At 34.4% G+C, this 13,900-nt stretch overlaps 2 protein-coding genes across 6 annotated transcripts; both read left to right on the top strand.

Moving 5' to 3' along the window:
- Positions 1-352: 352 nt before the first annotated feature.
- LOC147534453 (65-kDa microtubule-associated protein 3-like) lies at positions 353-6,033 on the top strand. 3 transcript variants are annotated; one of them, XM_086650875.1, is made up of 14 exons: positions 353-1,121; positions 1,269-1,324; positions 2,083-2,172; positions 2,296-2,502; positions 2,680-2,931; positions 3,030-3,239; positions 3,434-3,589; positions 3,691-3,850; positions 3,929-4,080; positions 4,155-4,242; positions 4,414-4,487; positions 4,748-4,822; positions 4,949-5,204; positions 5,359-6,033. In XM_086650875.1, exons 3-14 carry the CDS (start codon positions 2,101-2,103, stop codon positions 5,826-5,828), a joined length of 2,172 nt encoding a protein of 723 aa, XP_086507001.1. In that variant the 5' UTR covers positions 353-1,121; positions 1,269-1,324; positions 2,083-2,100; the 3' UTR covers positions 5,829-6,033. The 3 variants fall into 3 exon arrangements, with proteins under 3 accessions (XP_086507001.1, XP_086507002.1, XP_086507003.1); XM_086650876.1 differs by having other exon boundaries at positions 415-791; XM_086650877.1 differs by lacking the exons at positions 353-1,121; positions 1,269-1,324 and adding an exon at positions 1,386-1,859 and having other exon boundaries at positions 1,991-2,172.
- A 1,995-nt stretch (positions 6,034-8,028) lies between these two features.
- Positions 8,029-13,324, top strand: LOC147534454 (AT-hook motif nuclear-localized protein 1-like). 3 transcript variants are annotated; one of them, XM_086650878.1, is made up of 6 exons: positions 8,029-8,155; positions 8,392-8,770; positions 10,164-10,231; positions 10,567-10,698; positions 11,804-11,965; positions 12,830-13,324. In XM_086650878.1, the coding sequence occupies exons 2-6, from the start codon at positions 8,413-8,415 to the stop codon at positions 13,112-13,114; spliced, it is 1,005 nt and encodes a 334-aa protein (XP_086507004.1). In that variant the 5' UTR covers positions 8,029-8,155; positions 8,392-8,412; the 3' UTR covers positions 13,115-13,324. The 3 variants fall into 3 exon arrangements, with proteins under 3 accessions (XP_086507004.1, XP_086507006.1, XP_086507007.1); XM_086650880.1 differs by having other exon boundaries at positions 8,056-8,270; XM_086650881.1 differs by lacking the exons at positions 8,029-8,155; positions 8,392-8,770 and adding an exon at positions 9,119-9,940.
- Positions 13,325-13,900: the final 576 nt, after the last annotated feature.

The following is a 13,900-nucleotide window of genomic DNA, read 5'->3' on the forward strand; positions in this document are numbered from 1 at the left end:
TATGCTCTTTCGCTACATTTAAGTTAAATAAGTCGGTTTTCAACCAACTATAAACTTTTAGTTAACAATAGAAATTAAATCTTAAAGATAACCAAAATCGGAAATGAGATCCCCAACTATTGAGGTATTTAACAAAAGAAATCATTCCTAACCTTTTACAAAAAAAACCCTAGAAGAACAAAAAAGATCATCAAAATATGCTTTATTTCAATGAGTCCATCATAATCTCTTCAGTTTCTTTCATCTTTTTCTTTCTAAAACAAATTCATTATTGTATTTCTTCATCATTATCATCTACCTAACAACAAGCAATCCATAAGATATTTGAGAACAACATTAGTACACAATCTTTAGGTAACAATCACTTGGATTTTCCCCATCTCTTCTTCTTAAGATTTCATTTTCTTAACCAACAGCTTTTAGTTACACAATACATCAAAAGTGATGAATATAACATCTCACTTTTTCTAATCATAAATTTACTAGTAAGGGTCCGTTTGATAGTGTGAAAATACTTGGTGTGAAATTCATCTTCTTTAGATAGGAAAGCAAATCAAAATTCTCACATCAAAATTTTCTTTTTTGTGTTTGGAATGTCGTGAGAAAGAAAAGAGGGAAAATTTCAAAGGCACTCCTCTACATTCCTGCAAGCGCCCTTTGAAAACTCTTAAAACTAGACTTCATCCCTTTCACGACTCTTACATGCGCACAAATGAATGTTGTAATTTCTTGGTGGGATGAAGGGTTCGACAAATATGGATTGAAGAGGAAGAGACATTGAGATTTTTCAGGTTAAGAGTGAGAGAGGAGCAGACACGGGAGAGATTGCATAGAAAGTGAAGAGGGTGGGAAAATACTTTCACCCCTTTTTGGTGTTACAAAATTTCAGAGTTTTCTCCCACTCTTTTCCTAATGCGAATTCTATTTTCACTCGTAACAAACGGACCCTTAGGGAGAGAATCCGTTGGAACCGCTTATTACGGATGAAGACTTTGTCTTCTCTCTCTATTCTTTCACTCTCTCTCTCTCTCTCTCTATTTGAATTTCAAATCCCTGTTTCTCTCTCTTCCAGTGTCCCCACAGAGGCCGAATCATCATCATCAATCGACATAAATAAAAATGTGAAAAAAAACGCTCGAATACGTTCAATTTTTCAAATCGTAATTAAAGCGTTTTTATTAATTTCTTCACAAATTAACGAGATCATATATGATATATCCAAGAAAATAAGATAACCGTGTCAAAAATTTATTCCCCAATTTGTTTAGGTTTTATCTCTGCATGCAAAGATTAATCAGTTTCTCTCTCTAGATCGCTCGATCAGGTTTGGATTTTGTCCTTCAATTCTTTTTCCTGATATGTATTTACTTGCATTGGGTTATTTCTGGTGCACTTGTTTCGGTGATCAAATATTAGAATTTAGGGTTCTTTCTAACCTAAATTTATTAGATAAGTAGTGGTAGATTAATCTTGTTTGCTTTTTGTTAGCATGTTTGGAACCCTAATTTTCTTGAGTAATAAACACAATTTCGTACAAGTAACCAACATTTTGAGTAATTCATATGTATGGAGCTTGGTTTTGGTTTGGAAGTGAAGAAACCTAGTTTTCTCCCAGCAATAGAACTTGTCCAAGACATGACACCCTTCGTTTGTTACCAGGAAACGAATTTAGGGTTGAAGTACTTTGAAGCTCTTTTTCTCTCTCTAGAAAACACATCATATAGCTAAACTTGCAGATGAGAATGCTTTCCATTGAAATTTATTGTTTGAAAATATTTTCTGATTTGATGATCATAATAGGATTCTTTTCTACTTTTTCAACCAATGCTTAAATCTCATTTTACCAGAAGTTTCAATTGGTTGAAAAACCTAGACAATTTCACTATCTAGTTATTCCGCTTCTTTACTGATTTGATGATCATAATAGGGTTCTTTTCTACTTTTTCAACCAATGATGCTTAAATCTCATTTTACCAAATGTTTCAATTAGTTGAAAAACCTAGACAATTTCACTATCTAGTTATTCCGCTTCTTTACTTGTTACGTTGTGAATGATCTTAGTATTATATATCATTTTTGCAGAGAACTAAAAGTGGCGAGATGTCGAATATTCATAATGATCAGCTAATTCAAGCAGAAACAACTTGTGGAACTCTTTTATATGAACTTCAGGTTACTTTCAGACCTTTAGTTAACTAAGTTATAGTATCATTTCTATTTAAACAAATTTCAACCGCTTCTCGCCAAAGATTTTCACGGAAATTGAAGTTTTGGTTATGACTTCTCTTATGTTAGATAATATGGGATGAAGTTGGAGAAGCTGATGCTGAAAGGGATAGAATGTTATTTGAGCTAGAACAAGAATGTCTAGAGGTGTACAGAAGGAAAGTAGACCAAGCAAACAAGTCAAGAGCTCAGCTAAGACAATCAATTGCCGATTCTGAAGCAGAGCTTGCAGCTATTTGTTCATCTATGGGCGAGCGACCAGTTCACATTAGACAGGTGGGTGGGTATAACTAATTATCTAAAAGCAATGGCGTAAAGAAGAACTTATCTGATAAGCAAATGACTTGAAATTTGGGTATTCAATTTGAAGATTGAATTAACTTTAGAGGTCTTTTTTGCTACTTGAGATTTCATTAACCTACTAAAAGTTTTGATTTATCATTATTTCTTCAGTCAGAACAGAAGACCTGTAGCTTAAAGGAAGAGCTTAGGGCCATAATTCCACAACTAGAGGAGATGAGGAAGAGGAAACTTGACAGGAGGAATCAATTTCTTGAAGTTACGGAGGAAATTCAGAAAATCTCAAGTGAGATATTAACACCAGAGGAAAACAAGCATACCAAGTCAGTTTTGGATGAATCAGATTTGTCCTTAAAAAGGCTTGAAGATTTGCACAGACAACTGCAAGCGCTACAACAGGAGAAGGTTTGAATTTATTTTTTCTTACCTTTGATTCGTATATCCTCTTGTGTTTCTTCATTTGGTTTCAAAATTGATAGTATTCTTTTCTGGTTTACCCGCAGAGCAATCGTATGATGCAAGTCCTAGACCATCTAAGTTCTCTAAACTCACTGTGTTTGGTACTTGGCATGGACTTCAAGCATGTAGTAAGTGAGGTCCACCCCAGTTTATATGGTTCAGAAGGAGCAAAAAACATAAGTAGCAACACAATTGATAGGCTTGCTGCAGCAATTGAAGGACTGCGAGAGGTTAAGAGACAACGAATGCAGAGGGTATGTTCTATATATATATATTTGTTGATTTTAGTTTATGTTTGGGGCTATTTCCTTCTCCTCTTATGGTGGAAATGACATGTGCTTGGATGCAGAAAATATGCAGTTTAAAGTAAAAAACTTTTAATAATAGATAACTGATCTTCAAATTTAGTTTGAGCAGTTCTCTTCAAGCTGACCTTGTACTAATGCAGCTTCAAGATCTCGTCACCACTATGTTGGAGCTATGGAATTTGATGGATACACCAGTTGAGGAGCAGCAGATGTTTCAGAACGTGACCTGCAATATAGCTGCCTCAGAACATGAAATTACCGAGCCCAACACTCTATCAGTTGACTTCATTAATTATGTGAGTTCCCAAACATAGACCCCAAAACTAAGAAACATTGTCCATTTGTTTGGTTTCTGGTGCTTGATAGTTTCTCATGTGAGGATGAATTCATGATGCAGGTCGAGGCAGAAGTATCTAGGCTGGATGAGCTGAAATCGAGCAAGATGAAAGAGCTTGTTTTGAAAAAGAGGTCAGAGTTAGAGGAAATTTGTAGACGGACACACATGGTTGCAGAAGCCGATCATGGAATGGAATATGCAATAGAGGCTATTGAATCAGGTAAAATTTATTTTCCTAAGATGCAATTACAGATTGCTGATTATTTTATCTATAAGACATATATGCTTTCTTATGCAGGAACTGTAGACCCTGCTTTCATTTTGGAACAAATTGAGCTTCAAATTGCAAAAGTCAAAGAGGAAGCTTTCAGCAGGAAAGATATACTGGAAAGAGTTGAAAAATGGATGTCTGCGTGTGAGGAAGAGATGTGGCTTGAGGAATATAATAGAGTTAGTTGTCTCATGAGATATGTACTTCTTCTGTTTCTGTTTGTTGGCTTCACTGACATTGTAATTTTGTTCAGGACGAAAATCGTTATAATGCCGGAAGAGGTGCACATCTTACACTGAAGCGTGCTGAAAAAGCTCGCGCAGCAGTTAACAAGCTTCCAGGTGGGCATTTTCCCTCAAATTCCCTTATATTAGGGAGAAGTCCCAGAGAGGGTTTAGAGTATTCCAAAACCTCAATTAGTTGCTTATATCATTTATGCCATGTTTATTGAATTGATATAAGAACTTCCAGAAATTGCTTTTGTAATGTTTGTTTGTATGCACTTTGATCAGCAATGGTCGAGGGATTGGCATCTAAAGTCACGGCTTGGGAAAATGAACGAGGAACCGAGTTTACATATGATGGGGTAAGCGCAAATTACATTCTGTAATTTAATTCAGTATTTCTGAATTGATCAGCCATGATTGTACTTTGCTTATATTAATGAGTACATAAGAAAAAGTAGCTAAGCGAAATAATTAACTTTAGGTTCTTAAATCCTTAAATATCGGGACAGGCCTACACCAAATTGTCTGGATTTACATCTTCATAAAAAGGTTCCTCATGATTTAATGATGTAGACGTCTTTGATTGTCTGAATTATACTTCTTTTTTCTCAATATGCAGATCTCACTTCTTTCAATGCTTGAAGAGTACAGCATTTTGAGGCAAGAAAAGGAGCAGGAACGTAAAAGACAAAGGGTATACTAAATTTTAAACTACCACTTTATGTCCTCAAATTAGTGTCACACTACGTTGACACCATCCACCTTAAAAAGCCACTCCTGTCCTCGAATAGGACTTATAAATATTGTTACTCTATTGCAGGATCAAAAGAAACTTCAGGGTCAGTTGATAGCAGAACAGGAAGTGCTCTTTGGCTCTAAACCAAGTCCTTCAAAACCACAAAGCACCAAAAAAAATTCGAGTAGACCTTCAACTGGTGGTGGTGGTGCAAGCAGTAGAAGACTTTCTCTTGGAGGAGCGAACTTGCATATGCATAGACCCGATCAAAAGCCCACTCCTAAAGCAACCCGAAAGTCTGATCGCTTACAAGAAGATGGTTTTGCAAATTTATCTGCAGGTTAATATCATTTTTTATCTCCAACCTCGTTTTGCAGCTTTATTTTCAGGTTAATATTCATATTTCCTATAGCATTTTATATTACCAACTGCTCTATTTGAGGCCTGGATCATGTTTCTTCTAACTATTTTCATCAAATTTCTTGACATAATAGGTAGGAGAGGTTTGGATATTATGGGTCTCCCAGTTAGAAAACACTCCAATCCGACAAATGTCCGAGAAATCGGATCACCCATGACCCGGAAACCCTTCTCTCCCGTCTCTTCTGCCGTTGCATCAAAGGCTAACGCAGCAAAACTTCTAGAAGATCTTAACAAAGCAGAAAACGGGAAATACCGAAAACCACTTCCCATTTACAATTCTCCATTAACTACACCTTCGAAATTGTTCTCTATATGTGATGAAGAGAATAGAACGCCTGTAAACAGGCAAATTCCAGTTCCAAATACTCCATCGACCTTATCTGTGCCAATGCAAACAGCTGTAACACCAGCTCCACCGCTTCCGGTTGCTGTTCTTTTTGGAGATAGCAGAGAAGAGGTGGTTCAGGAGGAGATCGAGTACTCTTTTGAGGAGAGAAGAGCTGGTTTTGTTCTGCCTTCAACAACACAATGCACTTATTAATAATAGCTAAAGGTTCAGGGGAAGTTCTGGTAGTGGGGCATGAGGATTAGATAGGATATATCCTGTACTGGTTTCTTTACTGCTGCCATCTTTTCTTCTCTTTTGAATTTGTGATGGTTAGTTAGGTAGGTCAATTCTAATTGGCTTAAACTTTAGTTACTGAATTCTCCCTTCTTTCCTTAGTGGAATGATTTATACCTTCACATATTCTCTTCTTGCCTGTCTTCATAAAAGCATGTAAATATTTTCTTATGCTTCTTTACAAAAGATATGTTGAAAGTGCGACCCCTTGCTAGCACCCTAGGAGTAGCTATATTTACTAAAATAACAATAATTATATAACAAGTCCACCACCAATTGGTATGATGGTTGGATACACACTCAGGATAACGGAGGTCTCATCGGAGCGAAAATCAATGATTTATTGAACTTGAGTAAACATAAGATAGAAGTAGGAATAAACGAGTCTCTCCTTACAACAGTTTTACAACATCTTTGGTTAAAATATTAGTACAAATATTTGAGTTTTTAACAAAAAAAAAATACAAAATATGAGTTTTTAACAAAAAAAAAAAGATAAACATAAATTAAACAATTCATTTAAGAGACAATTATCTTCTTAAATATTATCCATATTTTGTAGTTTTTTTTTTTTTGCAAGAATTTAAATTTTCGAAGATCTCTATTCTTTACAGGATTTCTGGGTTGAACATGAACTATATTTTCATTGGATTTACTGAAAAACTTAGGTTAAATCCTAGTGTAAGAATTTTATATATTGAAGTTACACGAAATATGAGTTGTGACGGAATTTTATTAATGGTACAAGATTTTCTAATCTCTTTTTCCAATCTGTATTTCCGAACGGATAAAACAAATTTCTTGTTCCATGGTTAGCAAGACATGTTGACATCTGTAAAAGAAGATTTTAAGTTTAATTTCCTCCAATATCTAATTGACTTTTCTCACATAAAAATTTCTCTATCCTTTTTTTGTTGTTGTTGTAAGATTTTCTATCCTTTTCTACTACATAATAAAATTATTCTTTGGATGGACTTTTATACTCAAGTTATTTAGTCAATTATAGATCAAAAATAGTATCCCTAGTAATAAGTTAACAAATACAAGAAGTTTGTTTTTACATAATTTCGACATGTTCTCAAAATATGGGTGTGAGAGAGTGGTAGCAAGGTGGAGAATTCTTCACATTGCTTCGTACAAACTCTCAACTATTCTTGTTATTCTATTTACTTTTTTTTCGATATTCTCAACTATTTCTGCTAGTAAAACCATGAGACAATATATTCAAAGTTCTAAATTGATGTAGATGTAGTTATTTTAAAGACCCTTAAGAAGACACTCTAATTTTAAAGTTTTATTTTGAGAGGTTGAAAATTTTGAAGTATTATAATCATCTAATTTTAGATTTAAACAAAAGAAGATTCTTCTTTCGTTATTAGTTTTTTCATATTAAATTTAGGAGTAACATGTGTATCGCATGAAATTATTTTTAAGATCTCGTTAGAAATACAAAGAATTTAGGGTATTATAGTCTCAATTGAGACTCGACACATAAGATTTTTAGAATTTTTTTTGGATCTCCAATTAAGAACATCTCTAATGCAAAACTCAACAAAGTCTCTTTTAACATAATGTATGTCTAAATTAAGATTTTCAATCTAGGTGCGAAATAGAATTCCTCCAATTTCTATTTGTGTGTAATGTAATTCTCTAAAGTTGTTGCGTTTACTTACATGACATGTCTAGTTTTTGTGTTACCAGATTAATTCTTCATTGTGACAGTAATAAATATGGGCCATTACGAAATTGACAAAATTGTTACCCTCTCATCGTATCACATTTTTTGTTAATTTTTTTTAAAAAAAAGGATATTTTATTCACAAGAAAAGACAAATAATTATTGCATTTTTAACTTTAGCAGCTTTAATTGAAAGGAAAAGTATAAAAATAAAAAGTAATTTGAATTAAAATGAAAATTTTAGCTTTCTTATAATTAATTAAAAAATTAAGAAAAGTTATTGGATTAAACTAAGATTACCTCTTATATAATTATTTATTTTGGTGGACTTCAATAATTTTATCAACAAAAATTTTCCCTAAAAAAAACGTATATTTCTGATTTTTTAATAATTGATAATATTTTAGAAAATAATTATTTCTTAATGAATTGTTTAATTTAGGTTTACTTTCTTTTTCTCAAAAAAATGCATCCAAAATGAACAACTTAAATCTTATTTTTATTTGTGTTTTTTGAGATCAAAATCAAAATTAAGCTGAATATTTTTCTTCTGTCTTTAAGAAATTAAGTGAGTCATGTACTCAATTAAAGCTTTATAGTTGATTAGGGAATTTTGTTTTCAGTCTAGAGTCAGAAAATCTACTATTTGAAGTTCAATTTAGAGATAGTAGTTCTTGAATTAGGTTAAAAACTTTCAACTGATTTTTGTTGTTGTTGTTGTTAGTTTGAGTTTCTAGGGTTAGAAGATTGTCGATTTTAAAGGTTTGAAGTAGTTAACTGAGTTGTTTAAGTTGTGATTTCTAGGGTTTTTAGGAGAATTTATGTATGGAAGTTAGAGAAGGTTCAGTAATGGGAGAAGATTCTCCTTCCAACTTTCATGTATCAGTCAGAAATGAAAACCCTAACCAGGGATCAACTTCTACAGTGGCTACACCGCTGAGTGTGGCTTCGGCGGGAGTGTCTGCGAAGAAGAAGAGAGGGAGACCTAGAAAATATGCACCACCGGAGGGAGCTGTTTCACTTCCGATATCCCCCATGCCGATTTCTTCTTCAGCTCCGTTGGTTTTTTCTCCGGTTTCCTCAATCGGAGTCGACTTCTCCTCCTCCTCCTCTGTGAAAAGAGGTAGAGGAAGACCAGCTGGTTCTTTGAACAAACCAAGACCTAAAATGGAGGAGAATTTAGGTAACCAATGAAGTTCAATTTCTTACTTAAGTTTTTCAATTTAAACCTCAATAAAATTTACTTTTAGCTTTAATAGTTCTAAAGTTGAAATCATGAACTGTGTAGTTAGTTATTATCAATTTGATTAGAGATTGTGATGATTGATTTTGATTTGTACTGTATGTTGAAATTTGAGGTTCTAGTTCCTGTTTTATGGTTGAATTTTCTGTTTTAGGTTTCTTACAGTTTTACATTTAGAATTAGGGTTTTAGAGGATCTGAGGATGACTGTTCTAGTTAATGTGGGACCTCCATAGTTGCACACACACACACACACACACACACACACACACACACTCACACTCTCTCTAGATCTAGTAGTAGAATGGTTGTCTGAAAAAGAAGTGAGCCTTTTGTGGGGTTGGTGTGAGACAATGAGAGATGGAGAATCTTCCTCATCTGATTAAGATTCGGAATTTTTCGCCTTTTTTGTCTCGTGGGTGTGAAAGGAATGGACAGTAGAAAATTAGTGCATGATATTGGTTTAACAACGGAAGCTTAAAAATTGCCTTCCTTTGTTTTTCATGGCGTGTGATCCTGATTCCGTTCCTGACTGAGATATAATTTAGCTATGGAAGATTTCACTATTTTCTGAAGCACTTTTCATTCTGAAACCATCAAGTTAGTCAAGATCAAATTAAATGAACTAACTATTATCGTAGGGAGTGGTTCAGGATTGGACTTTGGGACGGATGTTAGATTGCTGGCAATGGGTTATGGAAGCGAATATAGGGGAGAATGTTCTGAAATTAGGTTTTGAAAAATATGGAAGAAGCTTATAGATGATGGCAACAATGATGGTAATTTGGGATAATTGATTATTGGGATGTAAACAAAATGGTGCTGGTTGAACTCATTCTTGTTAAGATTTAGGATATGATTTTTATGATTGGAATGAAGGATGATCTCTACAATATTAAGTTTTTTGTTTTCTTCCCCCTTTTATCTAAGCTTGTTTCAAGTTTAGTGCAACATATTTGAATTCATCCATCTTAATATATCTTAGTTTCCAAAGTTTATCATCGATGACGAGAACTCACATAATTGAATTAAGGTTTTACTGCGTTAACAAGAATAACGTACAATAAAATACTGAAGCTCACCTCTGAATTTGCAATGACCATGTCTAATGGTAAACATACATCTCTCTTAGATTTCTTTTTCCAATTACTGGATTGTTAGGTTTTACGCTTAAGTGTGAGTTAATGAAGTAACAAATTCTTACTAACATTGCATTATTATATGTACCCTTTGGTTGATTTTTTACATCCTATTTTACCTGATCATTGGTTGAATTTTAAGAAGAGAAACGTTCCAATTAGGTTTTCTCATTTTGTTTAGAATGCCTTTTGCAGGAGAGCTGGTTCCATGTTCCGTCGGTACGAATTTCACTCCCCATATCATCACTGTGGCAGCTGGCGAGGTATATCCAAGAAAACTTGAAAAAAATTAGCCAAGTATATCTGTTTTTAGCTTTTAGCCTCTATTCCTAAACGGACATAGAATTGAGGCAAGCCTCGAGGCTGACACTTTAACAGCCTTTCCTCAGCCTTTCTTGTTTTTTCTGTTTTGTTTTCCTAAATTTGCAATATATTTATAAGGTATAGTTGGCTAGTAGAAATATATAACTCTTCCATATAGATGAAGAAGGAAGATGTGCTCGAAAAAAATATAGAGAAAGTAGTAAGAATAGGGTAATGTAAATTCAAACTAGTTAAGTGATTTTTATTGCGGAACTGAATTGGCTTTGTCATATAGGATGTTACGATGAAGATCATATCATTTTCGCAACAAGGGCCTCGAGCAATTTGTATTCTTTCTGCTAATGGTGCAATTTCTAACGTGACACTCCGTCAGTTTGATTCGTCTGGTGGTACTTTGACATATGAGGTTTGAGTCTCTTTTCCATTGTCTTTGCTTTCGAATTAAGTGGATCTCATGCAACTGTTGGTTTTGTCATGTTTTATTGTCACTGGATCGACATTGATTTGTATGTGACCACAACTCAAATTTGGTGTCTAATTTCTTTAGGTTAAACTTACAGCTTTACGGTTCACCTCATACTGTGGTAGAGCTTGGTCTTTGGCATTACCATCCTGAGGTCGACATGATTAAGGAAGAACATAATCTTGGTATCACCATCCTGAGTTCAAATAGGTTCTTTGTTTGATTGTTCTGTCAGAAAACAAATAAAAACTATCACGCCAATATAATGAATTGCTAAATTCAAGAAGTCTTGCATTAGAAGATTCGGGAAAAAATATTTATCAGCACATGGCATCCTACACGACTTCTCGTGGTATCCATAGAAAATGTCTTGGTTGAGTAACCTCCCAGAACACTAGATAGCTAACAGAGATTCGGGTCCCATTTTCCATGTGACTTCAATCAAAATGATCCTTAGGCATAAATCAGAATATTAAATCTTAGTCCTATAGACAGCTAAAATGGTTCTTGTCGTAGGACTGGCTCGAGTTCTGGATAGCAACTTCCTAGGTAATTGCTACTGTGAACTGTACTCCCTTGTTCTGTGAATTAGTGAAGTTACTGAGATGTGGCTTCATACTCAAATGGCAACACATAGTATCTTACTCGAGAATGAAGATCATAATATCAATACTTGACAACTATAACTATAATTTTACACTTTTGGTTGATAACGAACTTGTCTTCGTACTCAAGGTTAGCGTTTCACCATTGAAGTACTTCACTAGATACTTGAAATCATCCTAATTTATAAAATCATTATATAAATACTTGAGAGCAAAATCATAATATTACATTTCACTTTCTCAAGGACTTCACCACATTATTGGGGCTTTCCTTATTTTAAATTTTAAATCATGATATCAATACTTGAGAGTTGAGAGTTAAAATCATAATATTGCATTTTTAAATAGATCCTGCAATTGTTTTAAGATTGTGTGCAATTTTCTGGTTGTCAAGGTCCTCGAGGAAGATCTTCCTGATCTGTCTTGTATTACTTTTCTCGTAGGGTCGTTTTGAGATACTCTCTTTGTCTGGTTCATTCATGCCTACTGAGAACGGAGGAACAAGAAGTCGATCTGGTGGAATGAGTGTCTCTCTGGCAAGCCCGGATGGCCGTGTTGTAGGGGGAGGAGTTGCTGGCCTATTAGTTGCTGCCACTCCGGTGCAGGTAAAATTGTAATTTTTTGTTCGAAGCTTTCTCAGCAAAAATAGAACTCTTCAATCTGTCACTCGTTTTCAAACTACCACTAAAAAATTGGGATACTAATTATTGCTGTGATATACACTAAAAAAGTGGATCCAACTGGTTAACATATTTCTTTTCTAGAAAACTTATAGTCTACTCTATAGGAATAGTTTACCTGCGGTCTGCTTTTCAGTACCCTTGCACCATGCTTATTTGCAGGAGATTTTCGTCAGGATGTCTGATTGTGTAAATCATTTTTCTAGAAAAGATCATCTCATTCTAAAATCTAAAACGATGATCATAGGGCTGGTTCCAAAAGCTTAATTTAGAAGAAAAAAAACTGTGGGGTTCAAAGTAATTGAACATGGTATGATTTTTTTACGAGTATGAAGTAAATGGTGAGCAAAGATGTTTAAAGCCTAGCTTCTAGCTTAGCATAATCTAAAGCACCAATGACTGATGATCTAAGAAACATGGATCTACTCCTTAGTATTCTTTGACCGTGTTGGATGTAGATACTTGGATATGCTTTGGATGCTAGCAGTTGCTTCAGTGCATATAAATTATAACGTGAGATAGGTATTTCACATCTTGGTTGTTTGCACATAATCGTGTTATGACAATAAAACGATCTCTAGATTAATGTCTTCCGCATATAATGTAACTCGGGTTGACCCAAGAGTAATTACCGTAACTAAAAAATATAAAGGACGTACTAACTAAGATTACAATACATTCAGTGTACAATCCATATTGTTCGATTTTTCAGGCTGGCGGGTAGAGCTTATTGTCCACGTTACATAGCTTGTGATACTTGTTAGCTTTATGTTTTTTTTGTAAAATTAGGTTGTGGTGGGAAGTTTCGTTTCAAGTACTATAGTGGAGCAAAAGCCGAAGAAGGCAAAGGCTGAGTCTATATTTTCTGCAACCCCAGTTGCTGCTGCAATTCCTATTGCTACTGCAGAAATGGATGAGAGTTATGGTGTACGTGGACATTACAATTCGACTACCTCAAAATCAACTTTAGCTTCTTCATCGTCTTTCCGTGGTGATAATTGGACTTCTTTACAGTCCGTACATATCTCAAGGAATTCAACTACTGATATCAACGTTTCTTTGGCCGAAGATTAATTTAAGATGCTGTCAACCATCTGCTTTGTCTTTCTATCGAGTTTCAGGTTACTGACAGATCTAGATCGTTCGCTGAGGCTGTTCTTATTTTATTTCCGAACTTCCATATGTATTAAACTTATGTTTCTTCTTACTTACCTGTGGTTTAGTCCTAAAAGATGATTGAGGTTTTTGAGCCCAGATTTACTAAAAAGAAAAATTTTAAGTCAAGGGTTATCCTTGATACGAAAGATCCTACTTCCTAGGGCTTATGTTGTGATTCTAGGGTTTATGTTGTAAGTCATAGGCTAAGGGTGGCCACTACCACTCCCGCCTCGTGAAAGTTAAGGTCAGACTCATAAAGATTGAACAAAAAAATGAATTGGTTTTACTTCGAATGGAACTATTTCAAAGAAGAACTTCACCATATAGATGGTGATAGTGGAAAACCTAATTTTAGAATTAAGAAGAAACATTTGACCACAACCAAATGCCAACCACTACCTCCATATTTACATTTTTTATCTTCTCCTAAAACATCAATCTTACATTTTTTTTATGTGGTTGCAGACTTCACCAAATATTGGTTCTAATGTACACAGATTCCTTTTATTTAATACCGCCATCTATCTTCATGTATATATGAAGGGTGACTTCTTGAACAAATGCAGTTGAATTTAGTTTCCTCCGACATCTTATTTAGTTTTATCTTCCATTTCATTTTCCTTTATCCTTTTTGTATTGCTCACAAACTTAACCTTTACACCTTTCTCTACTCCCAAATAAGTTTTTTTTTTTTTTTGATGA

Source organism: Eschscholzia californica, unplaced genomic scaffold (assembly GCF_041429995.1).
Source record: "Eschscholzia californica isolate CP2 unplaced genomic scaffold, dmEscCali1.0.p SCAF_6, whole genome shotgun sequence".
Lineage (NCBI taxonomy): Eukaryota > Viridiplantae > Streptophyta > Magnoliopsida > Ranunculales > Papaveraceae > Eschscholzia > Eschscholzia californica.

Bases quoted from the DNA above. Each gene is read 5' to 3' on its own strand.
- LOC147534453 (XM_086650875.1), top strand. From the start codon at position 2,101: ATGTCGAATATTCATAATGATCAGCTAATTCAAGCAGAAACAACTTGT. The intron at 4,243-4,413 runs GTGGGCATTTTC...CACTTTGATCAG, and splicing joins AGCAGTTAACAAGCTTCCAG to CAATGGTCGAGGGATTGGCA. The intron at 4,823-4,948 runs GTATACTAAATT...ACTCTATTGCAG, and splicing joins AGGAACGTAAAAGACAAAGG to GATCAAAAGAAACTTCAGGG.
- LOC147534454 (XM_086650878.1), top strand. From the start codon at position 8,413: ATGGAAGTTAGAGAAGGTTCAGTAATGGGAGAAGATTCTCCTTCCAAC. The intron at 10,232-10,566 runs GTATATCCAAGA...TTTGTCATATAG, and splicing joins TCACTGTGGCAGCTGGCGAG to GATGTTACGATGAAGATCAT. The intron at 10,699-11,803 runs GTTTGAGTCTCT...CTTTTCTCGTAG, and splicing joins GTGGTACTTTGACATATGAG to GGTCGTTTTGAGATACTCTC.